Source organism: Sinohyriopsis cumingii, chromosome 12, assembly GCF_028554795.1.
Source record: "Sinohyriopsis cumingii isolate HCF-2022 chromosome 12, ASM2855479v2, whole genome shotgun sequence".
Classification (NCBI taxonomy): domain Eukaryota; kingdom Metazoa; phylum Mollusca; class Bivalvia; order Unionida; family Unionidae; genus Sinohyriopsis; species Sinohyriopsis cumingii.
The window spans coordinates 20,489,193-20,504,789 of record NC_142972.1 but is presented as its reverse complement, the minus strand read 5'-3'; the positions used below and the strand labels follow the sequence as shown (position 1 = coordinate 20,504,789).

The 15,597-nt window shown below is 34.3% G+C and overlaps 1 protein-coding gene across 1 annotated transcript in view; it reads right to left on the bottom strand.

The window, feature by feature from the left end:
- LOC149786066 (dynein axonemal heavy chain 5-like) overlaps window positions 1-15,597 on the bottom strand; it is a 101,608-nt gene that overhangs the window by 55,119 nt on the left and 30,892 nt on the right. Inside the window, exons 11-15 of the mRNA XM_089978111.1 lie at window positions 14,875-15,020; window positions 11,490-11,675; window positions 10,781-10,892; window positions 5,840-6,249; window positions 3,087-3,107 (exon numbers count right to left, since the gene is read on the bottom strand). Of these exons, the coding sequence (XP_089834237.1) occupies window positions 3,087-3,107; window positions 5,840-6,249; window positions 10,781-10,892; window positions 11,490-11,675; window positions 14,875-15,020 (875 nt within the window). The remainder of the gene's footprint in view (window positions 1-3,086; window positions 3,108-5,839; window positions 6,250-10,780; window positions 10,893-11,489; window positions 11,676-14,874; window positions 15,021-15,597) is intronic.

Below are 15,597 nucleotides of genomic sequence, written 5' to 3'. Positions count from 1 at the left end.
TTTGGTTTTTGGCAAAGCAAATTTTTTAAAACTAGTTCTCTGGTGATTAATTTTTTGAGACTGTTTTCACCATGTGATATTCCTAGTAGAGCAGTGACCAATTTATCATTTTTTTGTTGTTGGTAATGATTTTCCATACAATATTCCATACTGACTCAACAGAGTTCAACCTATCTCACTGCCAGACCAAGGGTGAATATGTTTCTCTCTTGCTATCTCTTATTAGCTTTAAATTTGGTATATAGAGAGACAATGCTGATTTAAGCTATTGGATTGGCACTCAAATCATCAAGGATCTTTTTCTTTACCCCGATGGCACTTTTACAAGCATTGTCAAACCATGGTTTGTTGACATGTTTCTGATTTACCTTATGTTTTAGTATTATATTAAACTATTTCCATCCCTTGCCTAGCCTTTGAGGTTTGGCAGAATTGCTTCTGATGTATATTGTAAAGTGGTCACTATTACAAAAGTGGTTGCTATTATTGTATGTTGGGTTCAATGCCATTTTTCAGTGCATGACTGGCTATACATGGCAACCAGTATAATTAGTTGAGGAAGAACCCAGTACAATCACAGTAAGAACCATGACCCATGGGAATCTACAGGCTCACTTTCTCATATATCCACAGTGGCTGAACCCAAGGCTCAAACCCATGCAAATAAAGGTGAGATGGCAGTGATTGGTAATGGCAAGCACTTTAGACCGCTCAGTCACTCGGGCCCCTACAAAGGTGGTAACTGACTTGCAAAGACAAGTCAAGTCAAAAAGATGGATCACAAATGGTGCAGATCCAATGATAAATAGGGAGATGCCTGTTCCCAAGAGCAGATAAAAGCTGGATATAGGAAACTTGTCATAATGAACAGAAACCCCAACAAATTATTTGTCAAAAGTGATTTTAAACTTTCACCTTTTGACCTCTAAACTAAATGGGAAGTGGCCCTCCCAAAGTGAAGCCTCAACCAATAAAATTTGTTAGCAATAAGGCCAAGGAAACTTAACTTACCATGTAGGAAGGAAAATCACATTTTCAGTTCCAGTGACCTTGAACATGGACATAGCAGTCCCAAAGTCAATAGACTTCTATCTCTAGTCATTGTTAAGATACATATGAGGTACATGTATTTGAAAATATCACCAAGGAAATAAAAGGCAACCCCCAAAACAGCAGTGTGGTATTACCTTTTGAAAAAAAGAAATTGTGCAAAAATCAAGCAGTCACACAATCTAACCAAAAGCATCAGAAAACTCATAAAGGTAGGACTTTTTTGGTGAAAAAACACAACTTTTATAATTTTTCATTAACTTCACCTGACATGAAATTGTTGGAAAATAATGGATAATTTTATAACAAATTAAATATTTAAGCTATAAGTTTTGCACATATAATAAAATTTCATGTTGAAAATCATCCTAAGCAATTCGTTTCAAGGTAAATCAAACCAGCTATGCAAAGCTTTCACACAAAGAAATTAAACAAAAAGACAGCAGAATCTATGATCAGATGAAAATAATGGCAATCACAAAATAATATTTCCATTTCTTGAAAATCTGTTGAAATAATTGTCCAAGAATAGGGACTGCATCCTTCCTAACTTGTAAAAAAAATTTAACATATGATTTGTGTTTGTATATTCCTTTTTCAGTCTCTCTGTGTTAATGCAGTATGTTATTAATAACAGGTGTACAGGACATATATCATATGTCTACATGTTTATTGTAATTTGTTGGAAGTTCAGTTTTATTACATGTTTGTGCTTTCTATGCCCCACCATAACAGTGGTAGGCAGTGTTATCCATTTCATCCATCCATCTGACTATCCGACCATCCATCCATCATAACTTGGCTAGGATGGCATTTACATCATTTTTCAGGCATTATGGTGGAGCATCTATGTCCCATAAACAATTTATTTTTTTAAATCATGGTATTAAAAACAGAAATTACTTAAAGACAGTGCTGCATCTGAAAACTTATATATCTATGTGTATGTGTGCACACACACACACACACACACACACACACACACACACACACATGTAACAATACACTGGAATCCATTTATAACATTTCCTTGGGAATTGGATGGATGTATTCATTATGTTCAGAAATGCAATGTATTAACAGGAACATATACAAACATTACAGTCATTCTGCAGAAATTCACCAAAGCTAAATAGATTTCATGGTAGATAATAACTAATATCTGTGCTTATATAACATTAGCAAAGTGTACTAAGATGATGAAAGCATTTGCTAGTTTATTATAAAAAAAAGTGTCAGCCCTGGTATGTGATAATCTGGCTGTGTGATGAGAATACAACTACAGTGGTATGATATAGATATTGCAACAGTGTCTCCTGAAAGCTCTGTGTATACAAATTTGATAACAAATATATCCGGATGAAGCACACATTGATGAATTTCCTTGTTCCATGACATGAAAATGCTGGATTTCCATTCTGCATTACATAGTTAGACTGACCTAAATTGTAAGTTTTAAATGTCTACCCAATTTTGTAAACAGACCCATAAATATTTTGTTTACTTTTTTTTAGCTAAATTTGGTACAAGTATTTAGTAGAAATCATAGTACTTGTAAAGTTTGCGAGATTTATTATTTCCTTCCTTTAGACTTAGCGTGCCAAGGAAACTTTTCAAAAAGTCCATTAATAAAATAGAAGATAAAAGATACAAGTTTAATTTAGAAAAGTCAAAAGTACAGACCAATTCTTTTGTGCATTGGTCCTCAAGATGAAAAATATCTTTAAAAACCCAGAGAAACCAATGATTTTGATGATCATCTATTTATCCCTGCATACTGGTAATTGGACCAAAGAGGTGTTAAGCAAACACATTACCAATGGCTAAACAGGCTCTCTAAAGTTAAAATCAATGAGTTTTTCCATGGAAATATGATTAATATAAGAAATAAGCAAATACAATGAGGTAATAAGAAAGATAATTCCTTTAAGGAGAAGAGAACTATGTAATGCTGGAATGGATAATCCATGTGTATTTCCAATACACAGTTTGTGAAAAGATCTCTACACAACAAGCCAGCAACACTCTTTGCTTACCACTTTTCTCCTTCAATGGTACTGACAATGTAAGTAACACTACTCTTGTTAAAATTTACATTGGCTGGAACCCATCAAAGTCTTGTCACTAACATATATAACTTCACAATTAAAGTTTTTATTAAGCAACTTTAAAAAAAATTTTCATTAGGGAACAATCTCGTCATTCATTGTTTGTCTGATTTAATTATCTAAAGTAAATATATAATTGTCAGATAATAGTTCAACACTTGCCTTTTCTAACATTTAAAAAAAACACATTTTGAATTCCATTTTGATGTACATATGTTCATTGATAAAGTTGTAATAAAAATATTGCAGATAAAATGTGGCATAATAATTAAGATAAGTAAAAGCTTTAAAGGGATTTTATCTTTTTAACAAGTAAATAGTTTTTTAATATTTCTGTCAAATTAACATAATGGAATCATCAACTTCCACCAAAACAGCACATGGAAATACTAAAAAACAAATACATACATTCATATCAAACTATTTTTACTGTACACAACAGACTCATTTTCATTTTAGCATGAATTATTGCTGTAAAGTCTGCTTGGGGTGGTATCATAATTACAGCAACAATATTTGTCCTATAATAAGCCCAGGATGCAAGCTGAATGGAATATTTTAAAAAGTACAACATGGACTTATGAATACACAAAAAAAGCAAATATTTGCCAACATTTTGTAAAACTGGGATGGGCTTTAACACCAAGAATTGACTTTATCATTGGATAGCATGGCGTCTTCCATTCAATTATGTTGGTTTTAAGGACATTACAATAACATAGATGCATCCAGACATGTTTCATAACTCAAACATAAACAGCACCCAAGAAAAGAACTTTTGATAATTAAATCTGAACAAGGTCACTAAGCATAAAATATAGGTCAAAGAGACTTCTTTTATTAAAATGGATATGGAACTAAAAATGATACATCCATTCACCAAGTTCCATCATTCTTGGCAGACTAGTTTATAAATAACATGCCAGAAGTTGTGTGGTCATATGCCAAATCAGTCAAAGATGCAATATAGGTCACAAGTTCTTTTGTTGTAAGAGTGTAAAGAGTGTAGTAAAAACAGTCGTGTATACATTCATCAATTGTTTCACAATTACAGGACAAAAAATCTCAAGAAATCAATATGAAGCACAAAATTTAATCCAGTTTAGTGAAGCATAAAATATGGCCAATACTAACCTACTACTGAAACGAAGAAGTAGAGCTCATAAAGATACATCCCCAAGTTTCAGATTCTATACAGGGTAGTATGCACAGAGCACATCAGAAATCTATGTTGTCATCAACATATATTGAGCCAGCAAAATGTGAAATGTAGGGTGTGGAACTAATAAAATCACCTAGTTTGATGATTCTGGTATAAGCAATACTTAAGATTGAACCCAGTGAAGCATAAAATATCTGTTACAGTGATGAGGGATGAAAACTCATCAAGATGCATATCACTGTGTGTCATGAATCTATGTATAACTATATATACAGGGTGCAAAAAAGTATTTGGTCATAAACTAAATGTCAAAAACTTAACTTCACAGTGACAACATTCTTTTGTGGTAAGAGTGTGGTATTAATACAGCTGCATAAAATCATCAAGTTTGATGATTCTAGCATGAACCGAGTTTGAGAAATAAACTCAAAACATGTCATTTAAGTAATGTCAGTGAAGCATTAAACATAAGTCACAGTGACCTACTTTTGCATCAAGAATGCAGTATAGGATGCAAAGATCCTAGCTGGTTAAATGCAAAAACTTAAACTAATCCTGTAAAAGATGAAATGTAGTACATAGTGACCTTCATCTGTGATAAGGGTGTGGTACATAACTTCTCATGAACAGAGTTTGCAAAATTGATGTAAACTACCATATTTAATCCAAGTTACTGAAGCATGAGATATAGGTCACAGTGACCTACATTTCTGATATGGGTGTAGTGCTCATCATGATGCACAACCTCAACAAGTTTCTTGATTCCAGGTACAGCAGTACTTAAACAGTGTGTAGTAAGCCTGAACTAAACACATAAACATAATCAAGAATATATATCTAATGTGCGTTAATATATAAATTTAGCCCCCTCAATGCCCTCCCCTGGGGAAGGTGCTTAAAAATCAACTCCAAACTGTTACCTAGAACCTAGGAAGAAAGAACTGTTATCATTCATTGAAGATGTACATATATATAAGCTTTTATCTGTATGGACCCTAATGCTGATGCTAGGGTAGTATAATAGCTTTGAAGTGAGCTAATACAGATGTGCAAAATCTTGAATTTCATATTCCATCATAATCAATTGTTCTCATTGTACCCATCATCCAACTGGAAAGTCCAAAGTTTCTCATGTTTAAGTTTCACATTTTGGGTCTATACTGAAACAATCTGCCAAAAACTTTTACGATAAAAATAATAAGTTAGACGTTAATATTTCATGAATTAAATTGAATAGTAATTACTGTGAATTCATTTATTATTGCTGGGTGTAATTTTTTTGTGGTTTTAAAAAATGATATTTTCATCAGTACTTAAAATGTGGATGAGGAGGAGGTCCTATAGTTTGCAGAGAGATCATTGTTTTTTTTTGCAATTTTAACTTTCTGGTTTTGCAGCAACTTGGTCATCCACTAAAATTGGTTCCATGCAAAATAATAAAGAATTCACAGTATTAAATTTCTATTTGATTTATTTGAAAAAAATGTTTTGTTTTCATCATAATATAAAGATGACTTACTTCTTGCCAAGGACAGTATTTACAAAAATTGTAGATGCCTGCATGAGTCTGTCAGATCGTACAGCTCGTACTACACACAGCCTCTGCATTGGTTTGTAAATGTCATCCATCTTGTCTGGAAGAGGAACTGTCTCAGGTGAGTCACTCTCACAGAGATTTCTCCACTGAGTCTCTCGTCCATCTCGTGGCATCCTGTCAAACATTTCCTGAAACCATTCAAAATGTGTGGCAAGCACCTGGAGATTGTGGAACTGATCATCTGTCATCCAGTCAAAAGGTTTCTTGGTCTGTGGAATTTTACTGTCTGGTGGAGGAATAAAGCCAAGAGAGGTCATCACCACTGAACTAAAGTTGGGAGAGATCAAGAACTCTCTTTCCCCACAATTGATGTTTTTGTTTGAATCCTCTACCTGCAAATAAAAATGACTGTCTTACTTACTATACCATTACACTATGTATGTATGTGTGTGTGTGTGTGTGTGCATGCATGTATGCATGCATATGTATGTATGTATGTATGTATGTATGTATGTATGTATGTACGTACGTACGTATGTATGTATGTATGTATGTATGTATGTATGTATGTTTGTGTGTGTGTGTGTGTGTGTGTGTGTGTGTACATACAGCAATGAACACATTATCACACTCTTGGCCATAAACAGCATAAATTGAGGCATAAAAAGGCATACAAAACAAAGAAAGACAAAAGGGGTCAAGATTACTCAGCTGGATCATCATTATGGGATGCATCCTAGAGAAAAATAAGTCAAGACTACTCAGCTGAATCATCTTTATGGGACATATCCTGGATAAAAATGGGTCACAACTACTTGGCTTGAACATCATTATGGGACACATTCCACAAAAAAATGGGTCAAGATTACTCAGCTGAATCATCATTATGGGACACATCCCAGAGAAAAATGGGTTATGACTACTTGGCTGGATCATCATTATGGGACACATCATAGAGAAAAATGGGTCATGACTACTTGGCTGGATCATCATTATGGGACACAACATAGAGAAAATTGGGTGAAGACTACTCAGATGAATTAATGTTATGGGACACATCTCAGGGTAAAAGGGTTGTCACTTCTTACAACATGCAGGGACTGCTCCGGTGGCCTAGTGGTTAAAGCATCCGTCTCAGAAGCAGGAGGTTGTGGGTTTGATCCCTGACCGAGACATACCAAAGACTTACAAAAATGGTACTAACAGCTGCCTCCCTTGGCACTCAGCATTAAGAGGTTAGTGTTAGGACTGGTCAACCTGGTGTCAGGATAATGTGACTGGGTCAGACATCATGCTACATGTTTGTGGCATGATACGTCAGTGATAGACATCACTATAAACTGCCACAGTGCAGACATTGTAGCGATATGACTGAAAATGTGTTAAAGCTACATTAAAAATCCTAATCACACACACACACACACACACAACATGCAGGCAGGCACACCAGACTTAATCTACATCTCTGAGTCCACACAGTTACCACTTCTGTAAAAACAGCCTTTAATGTTCAATGAGCACGCACCAAGTCTAATAATCAATGTACCAATGTTTTGTTGCCATATATAGCATTCCTTGAGGGTGGTGTATTTTTAGCCACAGTTATTTCAAAATACTGAGTTCAGTTTGCCCATTTCTGCCTGCATAAAGTGCTTGCAATGAAAACCAGTTACCTCAAGTTCTCTAGCTGTGGACAACCAGAGTACTTTTAGAACAAATTTTTGCTGCATGATCATAATACAATCAGTTTTGCAGGAAGCTATCCACTTTATATGAGCGATCTGCAGCTGTAGAGGTATGTAAAATATAAAATTGTATTCTTTCTTGCTATCTATTTCATGTAACAGAACTGTTTGATACACTGGATGTTTCAGAGTTTATTCTAAATTTTACAGAGTCAGATCTCTGTCACATAACACCATGCAATCAGATAGACGATAGGCTGTTTCAACATAGCCATTTTAATAACTAAACAGACAAATTGAATTCAATAATACGTTCCATGCATTGATAGATTAGTAATGTTCAAGTTCTTATAATTCAGTGAGACAATTCTTGTCAAACAGATTCATGTACGAACATGGTTATTGTAATAATATAATAATCTCAATACAATTGTTCTGATTAAATGATTTAATGTATAACTATGTCTCATGTACTTCACAGCTCATTCATTATATTTTAGCAGCGTCCATGATTGGAGTTGTAGAACTCTGTGGGGTATGCTGCTGTCAGTGGTGATGTTGGCTCAAGGGAAAATATTGATTTACTGGCAGTAAGGCACCAAAGCTTTGGGACCAACTGGTCAGTAAAGAATAGGGAGGCTCTGGAGGGATCCTCTGACAGACTAGGAGGGGCATGCAATGTGTGGTGGCTCCTTGATCATTTGACAAGAGCTGTGGAACTATAAATACATCATGATCATCAACTGGATGCCACGAAATACACATGTTCCATTGTTTAATAAATATTATTCAATATCACTATAGAAGTGAGAGAGGCAGGCAAAGAAAGAGGCGGGAAGATAACATTTGAGAGTGGACAGGCTTGACACTGAGTAACTCACTGAGAAAGACAGAAAACTGAGAGCAATGGAGGAAGCTGGTTGTTAGGTCTTCCAGACTATGGGACTGATGATGATGATGATGATGATGATGATTTGTGGATGAAACATATATTACATGTATTCATACTTTTTTAATACAAAATCTATACTTTGATCACCCTTGGTGAGGAACCATACATCATTCATGTTTGTGTATAAATGCTATAATTTGATACTCTTGGTGATATTGTTCATATTTGTGTATAAATTCTATACATTGACCATCCATGGTGAGAAATCATTGTATAAAACACATTTGTTTATAAGTTTCGTATGTCGATTCTCCTTTGATTACTCATTTAAGTTAAATTTTCTGATTAATTCCATTTAAGAATGATATCATTTGCTTGTATCAGTATTTGAAATCAGTATTTATTTGTTAGATCCATTGTTGGACCTTATGCCCATGAGTATGGTGTCAGATTCATTTACCATTCAATTACATTATAAACAAACATCTTATTCATGAAATTGCTTTCCGTGTCTCCACTATAGTCTCACTATACATCCCCATTTATTTGTACCCCCCCAACCGATTTCAATAATGAAAACATTTAATGTGATAAAAAGTGCACAGAACAAAGTCAAATGAATCACTGACTTATAATTTCTAACCTGACTGTGACCAGAATGGCACTAATACTGGCATCCCTGCACCTTTCATGCTTAATGGACTTTCCATACTAACACGGTGCCATATTGCGTACATTATGGGCTAGTTTATTTCCATCCAACAATATAATGACGTAGTTCATCCTATTCAGTAACTGCCAGATAATTCCGTAAATTATCAGAACGTTGAGAGTTTGGAATTATATCCCTTTGCACACTTGAACATATAAAGTGAACCGCTTTTTAATCCATGTCAAATGCAAATTTGTTGTTGTCATTCTTTTTCTTTGCTTGATTCGACATTGTAAATATCAGAAGCAGACGACATATGTATGTAGTTGTTCATACAACCCTTTGCTGAAAATGGACTTGTCCAGCAACTGGAAATTGATCTTGAGCATGTCTGTCTATTATACTGAAAACTTCTGTTAAGCATGAAGCGCGCAAATGATGACGGTGTTAGGGTCACTCTAGTCACAGTCAGGTACAAACAAACGGGGATCTATAGTCAGACTATACATCCAGTCATAACCAGGCTTCATCCTGTTCTATGTACATTCTGTTTTTAACATTATGGACTTAAAATCAGCTTGAGAAATGTAGTTTTATAGTGGTAACAAGTTTGGATAGTCAGATGAAGATTGCCTCTTATATGAATCTCTCATTATCAAACTCATCTGAAATCTTGATGAGAAAATCTCATATAACAAGGTTTATCAAAATTGGACCAGAAGCATGGCCTCCAGAGTGGTAACAAGCAACTGTTGATGGATGGATGGATGGGTGGATGGGTGGATGGATGGATGGATGATGCATGATGGATGTCATACTATTAGGGCCATACTACCAGCTCACTTGGAAATACAGCCAGATGGACTCAAAGCTGTCATTACTAAATCAAAACACACTTGTATTTACTGCAAGCTCCTTAAAATGTAAAATAAAGTTTAAATTATACTGCACAATAAAATCATAGATTCAAAATTCTACAATTTTCCGGTAATATATACAATGAATTTTGAGGTGTTTTTAAAATACAAATTCATGTGCCTATTCTGAAATATGCCGTTTCATGGAAATTTTCAACATAAAATTCACAAATATGCAGTTGTTCAAGCCAAACACATGCTTAAAAAAACTGCAGCTTCAATAAAAGATATCATATATTCTCTCTTCCAAACTGTAAAGTTTATGCAGATTTTAAAATGAAATTTAGAATCATGTGGCAGTAATATTTATTACAAAACAAGAAAACAGCAAAGTTTCATGTGACATGTACACACAAAAAATTAATTGGCTGCACCTGCTGGGGTCAAACTGATTGGGAAACATGTACCTAGTCAAGAAGTTACATTGTTCCTTTCATTAGCTTTGATGAAGTGGGTTCACCATTTTTTGTACGATACAAATGTTCATGGTTTTATATGCCTCATTTGTTTTCTTGGATTTTAATCTGTGACTGGAGAAGGAAAATACGATCCAGGCAGTATGCACTTAAACTAATGCAGGGAGATCATGGTTCCAGTCACACTGGGGTCAAAAGAGCGACTTGGCAGCAATATAAATTTCTTAAAGAGTATTAGCTGCATGAAGCATGCCAACTAGAATATCATTTTTTAAAGGACACAAAAGAAGATACCAAAAAAGTGAAATCAGATTGTGTTGTGAAGAATGGCAGCTAAAAGGATAGCGAACTAGAACCTGACCTCAATGGCCAGCAGCAAGGCAAAAACAAATCTGTCCTTCTCCAGTAAACTTCTTGCAGTATAGTTATAGGCAGTGCTTGTCACTTTCTCCAACACCTGCTTGGGTGGGATCCTGTAATACACAGAAAAATGCATGAGTATTGTGTACTAATCTGACATAAGAAAATCACTCTTTCATTCTGAAATAATCTGCACTGCAATTTTGTATATAAAAGTCCCTGTGTTATTGTTTTCATCTGTTAATATAAAGTTTTAATTTAAATGCAGATTTCCATCATATTAAACTGTACTGCAAATAACGCCCAAAAGCCCTTATACTCATGCATCGGTTATCATAATTTTTTATTTTCATTCTGATTCCTCTCACACTAAACTGCAACACAAATTACAGAATGTTGTATACTATTTATCAATCAATGCTAAAACTTACAACAAAACCCTTGAGTCACTGATAATGATGATTTTTAAATTGATTATTTACATCAGCTCAATTGTAATATTATTTACTTTCAATAAAGTTACAGCTGCAGTAGCTTTTTGATGCAGTTTATACATCTATAAAACTTTTGTTGTCAAAATGATGATGTATCTAAAATATTTAAGCCACTTTTCATCATGATCAAGTGAAGAAAAATATACATAAAAAGGTCTGAATTTCTATATGTGTGGCATTATGTAATCATAAAAAAATGTGTCATATAAATTATACCTCTCAGAATGTGCAATGGCTCCCTCAAACAGGTGTAGGAAGCAACTGTAAGAAATCTGGTATAGTGGGTTGATCTCACGCATATACTGGGACACATCGAAACACACTGCTGCCCTTTGTGCAATTTGACGGAAGCCTTCTTTTGACTTTTGGATTGAGTTTTCACTATTAGCTATTCGAGCCAGGCTGAAATTGACATGATATGTATGATAAGTCTTGATCATGTAGAAATCAAGCAGATGATTTGGAAATAAGGATACTGATTTTCCATTTAGTCATTCTCATGTGTTCTTTCCCATTTAACACAATGCATTGTAAATGCAAAGTTAAATTCAAATTTATCTCTGAATATTGCTTAAATGTATGAAGACGTTTACACTATGGTACAATCATCATGAATAGCTTGACCATGCTGATGAGTTTACTCACACATGTGAACCTTCAGAGCGGGATGATTATTCTCCCAATATCGACATGCTTTCCATCATCTCCCATTTATTTTGACTATTAGTACAAGTTTATAAACCCAAAATTTACGTATTGCATATAAAGTATATAGAAAAATGTATTGAAGCATTTTGGTGATCTGGTATGTCAACAAAATGGCAGATACAAGATAATTTAATGACAAGAATACTTCAATCAATGAAGTCTAGAATCCAGAGGAATTATGGAACATGAGTAGACGCATACTGGGTAATATTGTTCATGTTTCAGTGAATAACATTTCAACATAATTTATTGATTCTCTCTATGTCTTGTACCATCTTTGTCAAGCTGTGCATTTTTGTTTTTGAAACATGTGACATTAAATGGAACAATTATTTTGACATAATGTATTGATATTCATTACATCTTGTACTAAATTTGTCATATTGTGCATTTTTGTTTTTTAATGATGAGACATTAAATAGAAATGTTCACTTCTATCAGTCTGCTGGTGCATGCCCTTGTTTTTTAAATCTTCTTTAAAATCTGGTTATTTTGTCAATATAGCTAGTAAACCTTCAGTGCAAGACAATACAAAATCACCAATTTATATAAAATTTCAATATTATTGAGGTAGCAATTCATTTTTTCCCAGAGGTGAAGTCACTTTGCTGCTTTAAAATCTAAAACTTTTTGGCTTAAAATGCATCATCTCTCAAAAAACCTATAATCAAATAAGGGAATTGTGAAGGGAAACCAAAACTTTCATCTTAAAGCATGAGTTGACACAAGTATGCCTCAATAGTGTATCAAAGTAAAAGTGATTTATATGCTTTTAATGAAGATAGTTGAGGTGTTATCATGTGCTGTACCACTAATGAGTAGTTATGCTGGCATGCATGTTCTTAATCTGAGAAACTGTGACCAAGGTAACACTACTTTTCTAAGTCCCACTGAGAAACCGGGACCAAGATATAACACTACTGGTCTAAGTCCCACTGAGAAATTTGGATCAAGATAATGCTACTTCTCTAAGTCCCTCTGAGAAACCGGGACCTAGATATAACACTACTGGTCTAAGTCCCACTGAGAAATTCGGATCAAGATAATGCTACTTCTCTAAGTCCCTATGAGAAACCGGGACCTAGATATAACACTACGTGTCTAAGTCCCCCTGAGAAAGTAATAATGAATCCTGCTTTACTGTGCACAGACAGTTGTGATGATCTTATTATGTTCTTCAACTGTTTATTTGCTTGTATGCTACATATACATATTTACATATATATATATATATATATATATATATATATATATATATATATATATATATATATATATATATATATATATATATATAATGGCTCATGTGGGGGCACTGATATTGCTCATCTGGCTTACATAACTTAACAACTGACCAGTTCACAAAGTAGGCTTATGTAGTACCATTAAGAACATAGGTAAACTATCTCCCAACTTTTACATCTTTTACTACAGTCTGAACAAAATTGTTTCCAAAGATCAAGGTATAATTAACAAGTGTAGCCCTAGTTCAAATCACACTCAAATTCATCCAAGATCTTGATAATATAAAATCTATCTATCATATTTTATCAAAATCACTTGAGATATGTAGTCTCAAGTAAAGTAACAAACTCAGATACCAAATCAGTATAATAGTCTCAATTGTTATCAAACCTGATAGAGACCATCATGTAAAAGCTTATTTACCAAGTCTGAGCAAAATGCAATCTAAATTATGTCCACAGAGTGTTAACATGCTCATCCAATCTGATAAATGGTTATCTCAAAAATATGTGTAGATCTTGCCCATTATCAAACAAATATAATATCTATATGATATAAGACTATTTAACAACTTTAATCAAAATCTGATCATAAATGACAGAGCTGCTAAACTGCTGGAAAGCTCAGTCAAACTGATGCAATATGAATTTATTAATATGCATGGATCTTGTTCATTACCACAACTGTCAGCAACCTTGATGATATAAGCTCATATGCCAAGTCAGATCAAAACCAGTCCAGAAATATGTCATAACAAGGTCTCAGAATCAGATGCAAAATCACTTCATTAATATATGAGGCTCTCACTCATTTTCCAGCTAGTCAGAGATCCTTAAGATATAAGCCTATATTCCAAGTTTGATCAAATCTGGATGTGAAGTATTTCCTCCAGAGTGGTAACAAGCTTAGTCAAACAGATGCAATCTCACCTCAGTGATATACCTCTTTCTTGATAACTTACACCCAGACAACTCACAATTATCATTATCATTATTATTATTATTGATGCGGTAAAAATGATAAAGGTAATAAAACAAGATGAACAGATCTCTTTTTAATGAGTTGTTGTTGTTGTTGTTGTAGGGTTTAATGCCATTTTTCAGCTCAAGATAGGCTATACATGGCAGCCAGTATTAATGGTGGAGGAAGAACCCAGAAAACCCCTGGAAAGAACCACCGACCCACGAGAAGCTACTGGCAAGCTTTTTCACATAACCACATTAGCCAAATCCAAGACTCAAACCAATGCAGACAGAGGTGAGATGGCAGTGATCCGTAACAGTGAGCGCTTTAGACCACTCGGCCAGGGATCGAACCCACAACCTCCCGCTTCCAAGAAGGACGCTCTAACCACAAGGCCACTGGAGCATTCCTACCAATCAATAAAATGCATCAAATGCCTTGACATTAAAATAAAATTAATTTCTAATATTCTCCGCAGGTCATTATTTTTGGAGTATGACCCATGATACAGCTTATTCCCACCCCCTTATGGGAACCATCATATGATACTTTCAACAACCTTTATGGAGAAGTTAGACATGAAGAAAGTGAGAGATAGTAAGGTTACAGGTAAAGAATATCAACTGGTACAGAAATCCTGTCAATGTAGATGGTTAGATAAATAAAAACAAATGGACATGCTTACTTTTCTTCTGTTTCATCATACTGTTTCTTCAGTTCAGCCAGTCTCTTTGTTGCAGGGAGGTTCCTGATGAGCACCACATCACTAGCTAGATTCTCCTTCATCTGTTTCTCCAGCCGATGCAGCATCTGCAGGTTCTCCTGACGCTCCTGTCATATATATATATATATATATATATATATATATATATATATATATATATATATATATATATATATATATATATATATATATATATATATATATATATATATTCCAATCCAATGGATTAGAAAAATACTACTTAACTGTACAAGAGAAAACAAAAACTAATAATGCTATTGCAGAAAACCTGTATTGGACAGTCATTTATGATACAGACATTGTACATACTGAAAACCTATTTAGGATACTTATGGTACAAGGGGAATAAATCTGCTAAGCTGTTGTCTGATTCTGATGCCAACATGTCAAAATTGTATGGCAAAGAAATCAATGATTTTGTTAAAAGAAACACTGAGCAGACATAATATAAAAAAATAAGACATGCCTTTACCAGCTAGTTAGATGGTTAGGGAAATTGTGCCAAATAAATATTTTTAAAAAAACGATCAATCAAAAAAAGGAAATACCACAAGCTGAGCATATCGTTCGTCAATGCGCATTCAATTGCTCAAAACAATTTGACTACAATGAGACCACTCTGAGTGCAAGGATGGTCCACTGAAATTATTGTCATTTAAATAT